The 17,238-nt window shown below is 39.6% G+C and overlaps 1 protein-coding gene across 3 annotated transcripts in view; it reads right to left on the bottom strand.

The window, feature by feature from the left end:
* The window catches only part of SGCG (sarcoglycan gamma), a 101,391-nt gene extending 87,447 nt beyond the window's left edge, over positions 1-13,944 (bottom strand). The window contains exon 1 of one of the 3 annotated variants that reach the window (XM_081047191.1): positions 13,547-13,944. In XM_081047191.1, the coding sequence (XP_080903317.1) occupies positions 13,547-13,600 (54 nt within the window). In that variant the 5' untranslated portion in view covers positions 13,601-13,944. Of the gene's footprint in view, positions 1-6,012; positions 6,190-13,546 lie in introns of those variants that run through there. The other 2 variants (XM_081047192.1, XM_081047193.1) reach the window with 2 other exon arrangements.
* Between the last annotated feature and the right edge of the window lie 3,294 nt (positions 13,945-17,238).

The following is a 17,238-nucleotide window of genomic DNA, read 5'->3' on the forward strand; positions in this document are numbered from 1 at the left end:
AAGATTAATTCTCAACCCAGGCAAGTCTGCTCTGTCAGGACCAGGACACTGGCAGGGTAGGAGTGGGGCCCTGAGACGTGGGATGTGACACCTAGGCCAATACACTTAAGAAACTAGAAACTCCAGATGCCCCGGGAACATCTAGAGCTGCAGAGTGGCCCATGCCTCCCTCCTGCTCTAAGATGAGGTGACATGCTCATCACCTCCTTTCCTGGACACCTGACCAATAGTTACGGTTGCATGACAACATAACCCAGGTAGGGAAGTGCTGGGCCTGGTAAGGGAGTAAAGGGCTATACCCCAAAAGACTGGAAGGACCTATCCAGCATCTATCAGCAGAAGATGATAGAATGAAAGGGACTGAGTCCTGAGGGGGATGGATCAAGGAAGACAGAATACAATGTTGGATAAAGGAGCATCTGTTGCTATGGGAACATTCTCCGATGATACAGAATTAAACACTATGATGAGGCTCTTGGAAGATGGTGCTAATACACTGCTAGTTTGGCCTGCAAAAGCCTGGAAAAAGGCAATGGATTAACTTAGTGAAAGAGAAAAGCCAGAATTTCCAGGTTAATCATCGAAGAGGACAAAGATGGATGGAGAGTCAACAAGAGAGTTAACCTATGCAATCGAAAGATATCAAGAACGGATAATAAGGAGGTTGAAGGTCACAGGTCCCCATAAAATAACATAACTCTTTGCTCAGTTTCCATATTAAGCCAGTTTCCAGACCTAGAGACCCTTGACTGAGACACCAGGTCCCCAGAGGGAAGCACCAGAGCATGTGCATGTAGCAATGACTCACCCAGCCCTGCTCCAACAGAACCGAAGACCATTTAATTGGATTACCGTACAATGAGACAAGCGCAACACTCAGGCATTTAGAGGACACTGGGCAACAAATCTAGTTCTGCCATCAATACCAAGAACCCAACGTGTCATCATGGCCTCACTTTTAGAGTGAGGATATATGGGGACCAGGTGATAAATGGTATCCAGGTCCAGCTCTGGCTCATAGTGGGTCCATAGATGACTGTCAAATGGTCATTTCACTGGCCAACAGATATATAATTGGAATGGACATATTTGGTAGTTGGCAGAGCTCCCACATTGGAGGTTACCTGGCCTGCGGGTTATGAGTTATTATAGTGGGGAAAGCCAAGAAAAGAACTCGGAAACTACCCCTCATTTCTGCAACCCAGGAAGAATGAGAGATTAGTGCCACTCTTACAGGCCCCGCCGTTAGTGCTCCCACCATATTCCCATTTAATTCACCAGTCTGGCCCTTAGACAAAATGCATCTTAGGGGCTGAGCTGCCCCAAACACACAGAGCGGGGTCTACTGCTCTTATCACCTATTATATTTCCCAGAAGCTGCCATCCTGATAGGGTAATGGGACAGCCTTTCAAAGTTGTTGAGGCCCAGTTTGGAGATCCCTGGGAGAATGGGTGATGCCTCAGGATGCAGGCTGTACACCCTAACTCAACAACCAGTAAGGTGCTGCATCCCCAGTGGGCAGAATACACTGAATCAGGAAGGTTCTGAAAGGCCATGGTGAGAGAATCTTCCCTGTGGACAAATCTTTAGGCAGTGCACCTGCTCATCCACCTTTTGTGGACCAGAAATCAGCAGAAGTTGGAAAATATATGGTCTTATGGATGGTGATGAATGGCTTGGTTAGTTCAACAGGGCCTGGAAGGGAGAGTCTGGAAGAGGGAGGACAGAGAAGCCAAGGGAAGAGGCTTGTGGCTGGACCTACAGGGCACAAAGGGGGAAGATCTTTGTATCACACGTTAATACCCTCCAGCTGCAGGAGGGTGACCAGCATATATTACAGCACCATTTAACCTATGTAGACAGGACTCTTAGTTTGACATTACTTACAAAGAAGACAGGTGTAGAATATTAAGTTAAAATTACACAGGAAAGCCACATTTAAGCAAACAGAGTACAAAGTAGCCTGTCATCAACTTTATTAAGTCTTTGGAGTTTTATAACTAAAGCTGTAATTTTTCAGGCAAATCAACTATAACTTCCTCCCCTCAAAAACATCAAGTTGCCAAGTACCTAAAAATAACATTTAATTAAATTCTAACTATGAAAAATATCCACACAAAATTAAGGACAAATTTTAAGAAAAGAAAGTTATTTAAATGTATCGATCAAGCCGAGCTTCTTTTTAGTTGCAAGTCTCTATACGAAAGATATAAAGCAAAAAGAAATCCTTGAAGTAGACATCATTAAGGTTCTGATCAAATGCAGTGTACACACAATTTTCTGACTGCTTAGACAGTTTTTTAAATGTTTCAGAGGACATCAGGACTATGATTCACTTCTATCCTCACAGTCACCTTTTCTTCAAAATTAGAATATCATGATTTACAGTGATTTTCAAATGTTGTGAAAAATACACATGCAAATCATTCCAGTATGCAGATAGCATACTTCTCTGTTTCACCAAGATTAACATTTTAGAATATTTTATGTAAAATTTTCATTAAGATCTAAAATGTTTTATGAAAGGAAAACATAGGAAACCGAAACAGTCATTTGATTCTTTTTTCTTCATAAATATTAAAGGCACCATTAAAGATTTTCAGTCAATTGGGAAGAATATCAGGGAGGGTTTTCCATCTGCATTCTGGAACGCACCCGTTCCTCTTCAGCAGCCATCACTTTTGTGGAGAACACTCCCTGTTGGAGCACAAATAGCCTAAGCCTAGACTCTCCCACCCAGGGTGGCTTCTTAGGGAGGCTGGGAGAAGCTGGTTAAAACCCTGATCAGTCACCATTCGAAGGTTTTTCCCTGACCTCCCTCTCAGTGTGAGCGAGATTAAGAGGGTATACATTACTTTGTTTCCAGAGGTACCTTGTTATTGATGATGATGGTGATGATGATGGTGATGGTGATGTGATGAGGAGGGTGATGGCGATGATGGTGATGGTGGTGTTGGGAATGGTGATGTGATGATGATGATGGTGATATGATAATGATGGTGATGGCGATGGTGGTGATAGTGATGGTGGTGATGAGATGATGGTGGTGATGGTGATGATGGTGATGGTGATGTGATGGTGATGTGATGATGGTGATGATGGTGGTGATGGTGATGGTGGTGATGGTGATGGTGGTGATGGTGGTGATGGTGATGGTGGTGGTGGTGATGGTGATGGTGGTGATGGTGATGGTGGTGATGGTGATGGTGGTGATGGTGATGGTGGTGATGGTGATGGTGGTGATGGTGGTGATGGTGATGGTGGTGATGGTGATGATGGTGATGGTGATGGTGATGGTGATGGTGGTGATGGTGATGGTGGTGATGGTGATGGTGGTGATGGTGATGGTGGTGATGGTGATGGTGGTGATGGTGATGATGGTGATGGTGATGGTGGTGATGGTGATGGTGGTGATGGTGGTGATGGTGGTGATGGTGATGGTGGTGATGGTGATGATGGTGATGGTGATGGTGATGGTGATGGTGGTGATGGTGATGGTGGTGATGGTGATGGTGGTGATGGTGATGGTGGTGATGTGATGGTGGTGATGGTGATGATGATGGTGATGGTGATGGTGGTGATGGTGGTGATGGTGATGGTGATGGTGGTGATGGTGGTGATGGTGATGGTGGTGATGGTGATGGTGGTGATGGTGATGGTGGTGATATTAATGGTGGTGATGGTGATGACGATGAGGAGGAGGAGCTGAAGAAGGAGGAGATCTGCTGTTTACCAAGAAGTCAGACCCTTTCTAAGTGCTTTGTATGGAATGAATTTGATACTCATAACCTTAGAAGGTTGACACTGATTATCGCCATTTTTATAGTGGGGATAATGAGACAGAGAGCAATTAAGTAATTCACACAAGATCATAGAGTTAGAAAGTGGCAGTGTGACTCCACAGCCTAAACTTATAGTCACTGCCTCTTCGTGGATAGTATGCTGCTCAGATTTTTCACAAGTAAAATAATTGAGAATGTTGAAAATAGAGTTAAAAGAGTCACAAAGGTGAGGTTAGGTTTTAAGGTGCCCATCTCCATGGTGCACACCTTCTTCTTCTTAGTCATCTCTCCAGTTCCATTTCCCAGTCCTCAGCTGAGGACAGCTTTTGACTTTTTACAACTCTTCTTATCTCCCTCCACCATACCCCTAATCCTTTCTCCATGGCAACCAGAGTGGCCTTCCCAAAGACTAAATCTGTGCTACATTTCTGTTGTAAATGCTCAAATGGCTCCCCAAGCTTTACAGTGAGGCACAAATCCCTTTGGGCAAAAGAGAGTCCTCCTGAAATCCCCAGTCTCATTTCTCCTTAGTGGTACCTGCACACTGGTCATACTGAAATCAAGTAGACGTTGACATTTTGAGGGAGTTTGAAAGAAGTCTTCAGACATTTGAAAATCCACAAATTATTAAATACTCCTGTATCAATTTTCCCACAAAATTCTCTAAGGCATCATAACACATAAAAGTTAAAATGAAGTGGGAATATGAAATGGCAAGTATAGGGGTTGAGGAATTCTTCAATACTCATGAGAACATCATAGAAATATGTGGCCCTGCAGTGGGTCCAGAGAATAGTAAAGCTAAACAGATGTTGACTAGGCCAAGAAGAGGAGGAGGGAAGGATGGAAAGAAAAGCAGAAGCAGGTTCTGAGTAGAGGCAGGCTCTGAAAGAATGGGAAAGTAGCAGAGTCCTACTGAGGACTGTAGTTTTCTCCCTTCCCACTAGGAAACCACAGCAATGTTGGGCTTAGTTGAGAAGAAGCAAGGGGTTGCGATGAGCCAAGTAGAATAAGGAGTGGAGGGAGGAACATAGTCCCTACCATCTATGCAAGATTAAACCAAATGGGCACCCAATCATACGTACCATTATTATTTGATTTTCATATTGGATATAATAGCAATTTCATTTCAAGACTAGAAAGTATATTATTTAAAGGACAATATAGAACAATCTTATTTTCAACTTGAAACCACAAGCTTAGCCAGCATCTTTTGGAAACTTGGATTTATTAGTCATTGGAATTCGATATTTAAATATATTGAAATACCACTTTTCATATGGCTTTGAAAGAAAACCTTAGATAAATTCTGGAACCTGTAAAACTAACACCAACTTGAACCATTAGTTTTGAAACTTCGTTAAATGTGCCTGTTTGTACCTATCTCTACAAAATGTTTCCAAGAAAATAAGCAAAAGATAAACACAGTACATTTTGTAGTTCATTTCGTACTAGTGAGTTACTCATCCTGCTGGCAAATCTTTCAGCCAGTTGAGTTATATTTTCCCTTATTATCTTTCTGTATGCATTCCTTTATAAACTTGTTTTTGGATTGTCCTTTCTTAACCTAGGAAACACAGAAAAGAACTGACAACTTTCATAGGCATTAGCACGTGTTTGTCTTTTAGCTCATTTATATTTACTTTTTGGTACATATTTTGAGCAACACTTTATTTTTTTCCAGATTTGGGGAGAGAAATAGTCCTCCCTTTTTCACCCCAAAAAGAGCTGGAAAGCCCAAGTTGGTGTTTTGCTGTTGTTTTGCTTATTCACAATTTCGCAAATGACTTGGAGCTTTGTTCTCATTAATTTTAATCTGTTTTTTTAATGTCTATAAGAAAACTATCAACAAAATGTAAAGCCAACGTAATTCCACCACAAAAATTTAAGAGTAGAATTAGAAGAAGGTGATCTTAAAGATGAGAGATTAGCCACAGTATACAATTTAATGCTATCATGGCATTCTACAAATTCAAATATTAGAAATACAAATTATGCTAAAAATACATATTAGTAATCAGAATAACTTAAAAGAATTGAAATAAGAAGTTACCTAAATTTTGTTGATAACCATTTTGAGAAAAACTTATTCAACATTTTAAATTCAATTTATTAACTATTAATAAATAGTTACCTCTGAAGGAAAAAAATGAAGAAATGTTATACCTATCTGATTTTAAGGTTATACATTGTAATTATATAAAATCCAAGTTAAAATTGATTACTCACCTTTGATGTATTAAAAAGGACACTGGTGAATTAGTCAAAACCAGCTCGAGCTTTGTTAGAGACAGAATATTTCAAACGTTCCCATTACTTGCAGGATGAGAGTGAAGGATTTAGGCGTCACCAACTATGCCTGAAAGAGAAGGCTCTCAAGTGTTTGGCCTGTCTCATGTTTCATCTGCTCGCATTAGCAACAGGCGTGTATCTAATTTTACTCAGTGACATAAACAGCTCATACCACACTGAAAATTGTTTGGGCACCAATTCCAGGACACAGCTCTAAGTGTGCCAAAAAAAAAAAAAAATTCTTACAAAAGCAATGTTTAAACCCTGAATCATGATAGTCTTATACAACTTTCTAAAATAAACTTTACCTTAACTGAATAGCAAAAAAATTCTGAGATACTTTCCAGTAGAATCTAATGTCAACAAAATCTGATGAAAAAATCACTTCAAATGAACACATATTAGAACTTATGACTTTCTCAGTATTAAATCATATGTCTCATATGTTCATCCTACTGAACTATATTATCATATAATAGTCACTCTTTAAAAATCATTTTCTTTAAGCCTCTTTCTAAGTGAAAAACTTTCATATAATATTTGAGCAGAAAATCTTAAATAATGATTATCATAATAAACAGAAGGTAAACAAACTATATTAATATTATGTTTTTTCTAGTAAACTAAATTTGTATTATGTTTAACAAATTATGTGAATGTAACAATGTGGTCTTGATGTCTTTATTTAAAAAGAATAACAATGATGGCATCATTCAATTCTTATAAGGTGTAAAGAAAATAGAATAAATATTAAACTTTTGAATAATTTTAATCTTTTATTTTATATTATTTTTATGTAGCCTGGTTAGCCGCATGAATTAAAACTGACTGAATTATAGATTAAAATCTGTAATTTAGTACTAAACTTTCAATATGAGAAGCAATGTAATGATAATCCATATGCTTAATTTTTATTTTATTTTCTTCTCAGGAGACCTTTTCTCTTATTTTATTTATTCATATTCTAACTTCTTTTGAAAGTTGATGCTTCTTACACCAACAGCTGCAGGCCTCAAATTAAAAGCTGATACAGTTTCAACTAATCAGATATTTATTTATAAAATGTTTTAAAATATCTCATGAATTCTCTGCACATTACTTTTTCCTATCATGGCAATTCAATTAGACATAAAATTATTGCACTACTGACTACTGTCCATTCTTAATAAAAATATAGACTTAACAATAATGACATGAGACGTATTTTTATATCAGTCTGAAAAGTCAAAATGCTAAATTCCTAATTCAATATTCTGGTTGAAATATCACACATTAACAGGTCACATATTCAGGGACCTTTTCATCAGTCAGTAAATTGGTTTTACAGCAATGAACTCTTCAACGTTTTGGGGACAGTTTTGTAAAACTATTAGTCAAGTTACGTATGTGACCTTTAGTAACAGTGACAGATTCATTTAATACTATCAACTTCTACTTTCAGTCCTGCAGGAGGATGACTTAGGGAGAAAAACATTTTGATTTTATAGAATAGTTGAAATGATTTTAAGAAGATCTCCAACATTTTTAATATAGGTCCACCTTAAGTTTGTAACTCACACACATCTCATATGTTTTCAATGGAATCTCAACATCTTAAAGCTGTACGAGTCCTTAAAGAAAACCTAGTCTAACATTTTACTAGACGTAGTTTGTTCAAGGTTACAGCGCTGGTTGGGCCACGAGTAGAAGTGACTGAATATTCGTGGGCTCTCGTGCTTCACACCTACGGCACTGTCCTCCATACCTTCCGATCTGTGGAGGATCCAACCTCCTCCTCCCTCCTGCCATCGGTCTATGTCCTCCTCCTGCTTCTCCTCTGGCTTCTTTCTGGGGGCAGACAACCTTGCTGCTGGCTGCGTAGCTTAAGAGTTTGTGTTGGGGAGCTCACTTTTCGAACTAGTGAAAACAGGGAAATTCTGGTAGGGATATGGTTAGCTTTGGACCAATCACTTTTGTTTTTGACATAAAGTAGGAGGTAAGGGTACCTGATGAGGGAGAGTGGTAGATAGGGGATGACACGGTTCAAACTTTGAGAAGAATGGAGCAGGTTAAAGTAGTTGCCATGAAGAATGGGGTGGGGAGCGGTCAATTTACTAGTGAAATGTACTAGACCATGTTCAGGGTCCAGTTGTAGTTGATAAATAGAAGGTCCCATTTTTAATCGTTCCTATGACTGTACACGAGCTGCAGCTGTGAGCTCCTATGACGAAATCCTCCCAAACCACATTACACTTTTCTCCAAAATTAAACTCATCATCTCCCCAAACCTGCTTTTTCCATCCTTCCTTTCTTGGTTTATGACTCCATCCTCCCCAAAGTCAGGGAGACAGATATGGGAACCTCCCTCACTAACCAGACTCCCAGTTACTAAGCTCCCCATTCTCTCCTGTGGGGCCTGCTCTCTCCACTCTGAGTCCCCAACTGACTGGGGACTCGCCATCAGGCCCAGCCTGTTGCTGCAGCTGGTACTCACTTCCAGGCACGGCTGCACTCCATCTTACACTCCTGGGACAGTCGGAGAACCACCAAGAACAGGTAATTGTGTCAACATCACTCCCCTGCTTAAAGCCCTTAGGATATGGTATCCAGTACTCGACAGGGCACACACACCTTTACGGTTAGGCCCTGTCCATCTCTACTGTCCCTTGTCCTTCAGGTTCCATACAAAACCGCAAAAGTCACAGTGCCTTCAGGTGCCAAGCTATAGCTCTGACTAGTGTTACCTCCCATTTTTTTCTGCTGGAGAACTATTTAACTTTTAATAGTCGGTCCACATGTCATAATCAGCTTTTCATACATGGTTTTAAACTTATTATAATTATTTATATTTACATGGCCATCACTGGTTTATATACCTGTTCTCTCTACTAGACGATGAAATCCTTGCTCAGCACCTGCAATGAGCCCTCAGTTAACTGAACTTTGATTAGTTACACCAGATTCGGGGTTTTTAATATCATTCTGTAGTGTACAGTAACATGAAAATAAACAAAACAGTTAACACATCATCAGGATGACATTAGAAGACTTATCCAGAAGAGGTCACTATAACAGTAATAAAAGTATGGCTTTAACACATACACACTTTTACACAGTACAATGGTAATAAAAGTAGGACAAATGAAATTGTGAAGTTAAATTATTTTGTAAGTGATAAACTTGAAAGTTTTTTAAAAATACCATATCAATTGTTTGCTTCTCCCATTGGAGCTACACGTTTTCAAAACAGATGGTCAAACCTTCCACGAAAGCAAACTGAAGTGATCAGACAATTGTATACTCAACTGAAAACCACAGTTTTCATCTGGAATGTAATTATCTGGATGATTTTCACCCAGAGTCTCTGATCATTTTAAAATACGGATCATCCAAGTACATCTCCCCTTTACAGTTGCCATATTAACACAAAAATAAAACTGATTGCTAGACTACTGAATGTAGGCATTTCATGTCTTTCATGATACTTTTGGGGAGTTTAGGAGTCAGTTTTCAGTATACAGGGTTCATTCTGTGTTCTCAGGGATGCTGGAGAAGTAAGAGGTAAGAAAGACTAAAAGAAAAAACTCTTTTCAATTTCATTAGAGAAAATGGAGTACTACCTGAAATTTTAAAGGTTATCCACTTGTAATAACTGAATTGGGTCATGATATTTTAAAAGTATTATCCCATGGACATACGATTTTGCGCAGTTTACAGGGAACGGCTAATGCAATTCCACTCTGTATAGACTTCTTGGGCAGCGATTCTCAGTTGGGGCAGAGACTGCAAGTGCGGTGTGTGCATATCAGAATCATGGGAAATCGCACATGTTAAAGAAGAAATCCATCAGAAGAGCCTATAATAACACCTCTACCCCATCTCCCGCTTCTCCCAGCCCCATCACCACTTCCACTGGTACTTAGATCTTCCTTCTCATACTTATTACTAAGCTTTAGATAACCTTGTATTGCTACATCTTGGTTATTCATTGTAGACCTAATCTGTTGGTTTAGTTCATGTACATTATCACCCAGTATCCTTCTTCTCCTTTTTCCTATGTAGTTGTATCATTCATTTCATTTTCTTCCATGGTCACCTCTAAAATTTCAGTCTACTTAAACATTCATTTCTTGTTCTATAATGACAGAGATTATCTCCTGATCTTTCCATTCTTCAACTGAAGACACTGACACTTTGTCCCATTTTCTGCCTGCACCCAGTTCTGCCTGCCAGTTCTATCTCCAACCTCTGTCACTTTATCTTTTATATAACTGAAGTGATCATATTTACACTCCCATTTGAAACAATAATCTCCTGTTATCTCCTGTGATTTGACCAAGTTGATTTAACTCAAGCTTTCAAATTTTTCAGTATTTGTGCATGTTTCAAATATATTTAATATACTGACATAATAATACATGAACATAATTTAAAAGCATACAAGAATCAACATATTTTGAGGTATAAACCATCATTTTCCTAAGTGCTGTGTTTTATTATTAACTCATGAAAAAGTCTGGAGACCACTAACCAAAATCTTAAAACAGCTACGAACTCTGCTTCTTGAAAAGAAGAGTGAGAAAGAGAAGCAACAGCCCATAGCTCCCAGGAGCTTGCAGGACACCTCCCTGGGAGGCCTCCTGGAAATAGACATGAAATGATGCAATACAGCCAATATGAGGGGTTGTTGGGAAGGGAATGTGGGGTTGATCCATGAGGAGTAGGTACAGATGACTTGTATGGTCAGATATTCAAGTCCAAAGGCAATCTTTCCTCTACAGGAGATCTGATTCTCTCTGATTTTATGGTATGGACTTCAACCCTGGCCTTCTGAATCTTATCTTCAGTATTGATGACTTTGGTTCAGCACCCCTAGCTCCCAAAATATTAGGTTGAGATTCCTGATAGCTTCTTTGGCTTGACAGCTTGGCTACTGTCTTGTAGTCTGATTCTGAGTAACAACACATGGTGTTCATTTAGAAGTCTCCCTTACTTCCTCTTTCCTTAGGGATATTATAAACACGTGGCCAAATATTCCAAGCGTTGGGGTCAGCTGATTTTTAAATTCAGTTTTTTCACTTAAGTGGTTTAATGCTAGGTAAGTTTATTATCTTCTTTAATGGTCTGCTTCCTGGTATTAACGTTGGGGATAGTATCATCTTCCTCCTTAAGGCTAGTACAACAATTAAATGAGACAATGTACAAAAGGTGCTTGATACATAGTGGAACATATAAATGGTTGCTATTATTATAATTAATTCTTGAATGCTGAAGGTGAATTGATCAAAAAGAAATGAAAGACATGAATCAGATTATGACATATGCAACCTCTATGCTAAAGGTATTTTGGTTCACTTAATGATATAGATAGTATGATAAAAGCATTAATGTTATACCTAATCATTAATGCGCTGAATTAGTAACTGACTTTCATGGGCAGCCCATGCAAACCGTACTTTTACACAATCAAACTGAATTATCTTTTTTTTTCTTATAGTTTAGCTTACTGGTATCCAAATCAACATCATTTGTCAACAACTTCCCTTGGTATGACATATAGATAGATATGGACATAGATATATAGATATAGATATAGACATAGATATAAACATATACATAGCTATATAGATAGATATAGATAGATAGATATTAACAGTTCTGACAAACACACAGGAATACCGTGTTTCCCTGAAAATAAGACCTAGCCGGACCATCAGCTCTAATGTGTCTTTTGGAGCAAAAATTAATATAAGACCCAGTATTATATTACATTACATTATATTATATTACGTTACATTATATTACCTATAACTATCAACAGATTTTCAAAGAAGTCCATGACCTTAAAATAGTCAGGAAGCATCGATTTACTATCTCCTTCCTTTTCCTGCTGTCTCTTATTCCAGCACAAATATTTCCCTCATATACAACAAAACGATATGCTAAAAAGTCAAGTTGTTATATGTAGTTATTTTGTTTCCTAATTTAGAAGGTGTTATGTTTAGAAATTGATATGCAAATATACCTAAAACGAGGGGTATTTATACAGATAACAGTATATATGTACCACTGACAGCACAACCAGTTGTGTTTACTTCGTATAAATTTAACTACAGAATACATAATGAAAGAGGCGTTTTTAAAAATCACAAAGTACCATCCCAAAGTCTTTAGAAAATCAAATGTTTGGGTTATTATACTATGATTATCATGTCCATGTAAACCACTTTCTAACAATACAATTCTAAAGAAAGGGAACATAAAATACTGAAAACATGACAATTTTATAACTTTAAAAGTTAAAAGTTTACTGTATGATATTTTTACACATGTGGAGTGGATGCCACTTTGCAAATCACTTTGTTTGGAAGCACATTTTCTGGAGAGGAAGTCTGAATACCAGAGACACTGAACCTTTTAGCAAAATATTTCATCACCAAAACCCAAGAGATCAGCTTAAATAAATCTCTGAATAATATTGTTAAATTTATTTGTTCACAGTATTTTACAGCCTGCTCATATTAAAGGGAGAAAAGCACAAGAAGAGCCATATAACAAAGGCTGGCTAAAAAAAAAAAAAAAAAAAAAAAATACCGTTCCACGGCTCTACACAGATTTACTTGCTTTCAGAATATCCCTCAGCATTAACACAAAACTCCCATGCACAGAGTGCCATACCATAAATTCTACCTGTACAACATTCACTATCACTTGATGAGTAATTGTATTGTACCAATATTTATCAATATCATACTAAGCAGTAGTAGATAGTATCAATTTCCTACCTAACTAATTCTGATTTTAACCAAGTGATAAGCAAATATGTAAATACCAACCGAAGCTATTGAAGGGCAGTAGTGAGTACAATGCAGCGAGGATCGTCAATTTACAATCCCATTCAAGATGACGTAGGCCACCTGTGATTTTAGGGATCTTTGTTTCCCCTCTAGAATGCCCCAGTAAGCCCTATGCAACTTTGAACTTCCTTGGTGCAGGCACGCTGCTTACTCAATGTCTTGGATAGACTAGTCAGTAATCAAGAGTAATGTTTTTGACAGAATCAATTTACAGAAAGCAAATTCACCCTCATTCTCATTCTCTCTCTCTCTCTCTCTCTCTCTCTCTCTCTCTCTCTCTCTCTCTCTCTCTCTCTCTCTCTCTCACACACACACACACACACGAAGTTATTTAAGTCATGTCAGCGTGCAGATCAGTTAGCAAAGTCTTTCGGGCAAAGCAAGGCCAACTGTTTAAACAAATTTCCCAGAGCGCTCGCGGACGGGCAAACCAGAAAGGCAACCTGTGGGGAGGGGAGCGGGGGCTGGGGACCCTCCCGGTGGGAGGTGGTGGGAGGGGGTCTCCAAGAAAGGCTGGGCGAGGAACAGAGGAGTCTCACAACCGAGGGGGTGATTTAGGGGATTGGAAGTGATGGAAGGACCCGGAAATTTCGGGACCTGAAAGCGCAGCGGTGGACCGTGGCCATTCTCTTTACCTGCTGCACTTCTTGGGGTCTGGGGATACAAACAGCCGCTGCATTTCCCTTCATTCCAGATGGTTTGGCCACTGACTTCTCTCCGGACAGCGCGGGCCTGAGCTCCGTCCTCGGTCAGCGACCGCAGGGACCACTCTGCTCGTGGGAGTGGAGGGGGGCAGCTCCCCGGAGCCGCAGGTGCCCGCATCCCCGCCGGGCTTCCGGCGCCACTGACCCGGGCGCGAGCGGAGGCAGGGCCCAGAGGTGTCGGTGAACCCACCCCGCTCCCGCGCCGTCCGGGAGCAGCCCCGCGCCACCCCCAAGTGAGGGCGCCACAGCGGTGTCGCTTCCACCGCGCGGGGCCAACGCGCCGGCCACCACCGGGCGCCTGGCTGGAGGCGCCGAGGCTCCCCAGCACCGGCGCGGAGCTTCCGCCCCCCCCCCACGCGTGCCTCTGCCCCTCCTGCGACCGCCCTCGCCCCTCCGCGATCCCCTCCTGGCATGTCCCGCCCCCACTCCGCGCCCCTCTGCGCCCTGCTGGGGCGCCACCCGGGCCTCCCCTGTCCCCTGCCGCCCCCTGTGGTCGAGCACCGCGCAGGTCGCTGGGCTGGGGCACTTGTAGACCCCGGCTCCCACCTGCTTCCTCTTCTGCTCCCGGCATGGGGCTCCTTCCATCCTTTCTTCAGTCCAACTGCGTCTGCCTAAAGCATCTTGGGCTTCGAGCTCGGGTGAAGAGTTACTGATCTTCCCACCTCGGGTCCCACTCCTTTACAATCGGAAGAGTTAGCGCCTTCCTATTCCACGGCGTTTTAGGGCGACCCTGGTGAGGGGGATGGTTGCATTTGCAAGGCTCTGGAGTCTATTCACCAGGCCTGTCTCCCGCGAACCCCAGTTCAGAAGTCACCCAGGTAGACATCCTGAAGAGCAAGGGCCGAGCCTGCCCAGAGGAGAACCCCTCTCGAGATGTGCAAAAATTCTTGGCTTTGGCAAAAACAATGTTGCAGATTAACTCTTTGAGTCAGGCTCCTAAATAGTGAGTGTTGATCCGTTACTTTTAAGAAGTCGCTTTACTATTTTTTTCCCAAAGCTTGGAGAGTTTCGCCTACCTGTGATTGTATGTCATACAGTTTTCCTATTAGTGCTTGTGTATTTCAATCATTTGTTTACTCGTTGCTATGCACACAGGAGAGTGACAGTTTTAGCAGTTTTGTGTCTGAGGAATGGTATGGGTATTTGAAAATGTTTGATGAATTTACTAAGGAGGTAAATTATCGAACACATTCCTGAAAGGATAATACTGGTGTATTTTATGATTTTTTAAGCGGAGATATGCTATCATATTTGGAATCAAATAGAAACATAAAGATGCTAGGGTATTTTAAAATGTTTTTCATGTAACAAAATGCGTAATTGCAAGACAACAATGTTTACAACTCTTAGATTACATTTCAGAAAAGTCCAATGAAATTTTTCATTAATTGTTTTCTACCTCATAGGTGATAATGACAATTATTTTTTTCAAAAAAAATTATTCTCACAAATAAGATTGATATGGGGTAAGATATATTATTAAGTCTATATTGATAATTTTCTGCGTATTTCACATGCAGCATAATGAAAAGAATTGTGCATTGTTGCCTTAAAAATGTCTATACTATCCAGTAAAAGCTGCAGTTTGTACATTTATGTCAAAGAATTTATAAGAATTTAATAACTTAGAAGAAATGGACAAGTTCTTAGAAACATATAGCCTTCCAAGGCTGAATCATGAAGATCTGGAAAATCTTAACAGGCCGATCACCAGTAAGGAAATTGAATCAGTCATCAAAAACCTTCCCAAAATCAAAAGTCCTGGACCAGATGGCTTCACCAGTGAATTCTACCAAACCTTCAAAGAGGATCTAATACCAATCCTGCTCAAACTCTTCCAAAAAATTGAAGAAGAGTCAGTACTCCCTAACTCATTTTATGAGGCCAACATTACCCTGATACCAAAACCTGGTAAGGACAACACAAAAAAAGAAAACTACAGACCTATATCTCTGATGAATACAGATGCTAAAATCCTAAACAAAATTCTAGCAAATCGAATACAACAATGCATTAAAAAGATTATTCATCACGACCAAGTGGGGTTCATCCCCGGGGCACAAGGATGGTTCAACATTCGCAAATCCATCAATGTGATACATCACATAAACAAAATAAAGGACAAAAATCATATGATTCTATCAATTGATGCAGAAAAAGCATTTGATAAGATACAACATCCATTTATGATTAAAACACTTACTAAAATTGGTATAGAAGGAAAATACCTCAACATAATAAAGGCCATATACGACAAGCCCACAGCTAACCTCATAATTAATGGTGAAAAGCTGAAGCCCTTTGCTCTACGTTCAGGAACACGACAAGGTTGTCCCCTATCACCTCTGCTTTTCAACATAGTGTTGGAAGTCCTCGCCAGAGCTATCAGGCAAGAGAAAGAAATAAAAGGCATCCAAATTGGGAATGAAGAAGTTAAATTGTCACTCTTTGCAGATGACATGATGCTATATATAGAAAACCCTAAAGACTCCACCAAAAAGCTATTAGAAACAATCAATGAATATAGTAAAGTTGCTGGCTACAAAATCAACGTACAAAAGTCCATTGCTTTCCTATATACCAACAATGAAATCTCAGAAAAAGAGATAGAAAAAACAATTCCTTTTGCAATTGCAGCAAAAAGAATAAAATACCTAGGAATAAACTTAACCAAGGATGTGAAGGATTTATATGCTGAAAACTATAAGACATTTTTGAAAGAAATTGAAGAAGACACAAAGAAATGGAAAGACATTCCGTGCTCATGGATTGGAAGAATCAACATAGTTAAAATGGCCATATTACCCAAAGCCATATACAGATTTAATGCAATCCCCATTAAAATCCCAATGGCATTTTTTAAAGAAATAGAACAAAAAATCATCAGATTTGTTTGGAACCACAAAAGACCCCGAATAGCCAAAGCAATATTTAAAAAAAAGAACAATACTGGAGGTATCACACTCCCTGATTTTTCCTTGTACTACAGGGCTACAATAATCAAAACAGCTTGGTATTGGCGGAAAAACAGACACATAGACCAATGGAATAGAATTGAGAACCCAGAAATAAAACCACATAAATATGGACAGATAATTTTTGACAAAGAAGCTAAAAACATACAATGGACGAAAAACAGCCTCTTCAATAAATGGTGCTGGCAGAATTGGATAGCTACGTGCAAAAGAATGAAACTGGACTGCTATCTGTCACCATGTACCAAAATTAATTCAAAATGGATCAAAGACTTAAGCATAAGACCTGACACAATAAACTGCATTGAAGAAAACATAGGTACTAAACTTATGGACCTTGGGTTCAAAGAGCATTTTATGAATTTGACTCCAAAGGCAATGGAAGTAAAAACTAAAATAAACAAATGGGATTATATGAAACTAAAAAGCTTCTGCACAGCAAAAGAAACTATTGACAAAATAATGAGGCAACCAACTGAATGGGAGAAGATTTTCGCAAACAGTTCCTCTGATAAGGGGCTAATATCCAAAATATACAAGGAACTCATGAAACTCAACAACAAAAAAACAAACAACCCAATTGAAAAATGGACAGAGGACCTGAAGAGACATTTCTCCAAAGAGGACATACAAATGGCAAATAGACAT

Source organism: Rhinolophus hipposideros (genome assembly GCF_964194185.1).
Source record: "Rhinolophus hipposideros genome assembly, chromosome: 4".
NCBI lineage: Eukaryota > Metazoa > Chordata > Mammalia > Chiroptera > Rhinolophidae > Rhinolophus > Rhinolophus hipposideros.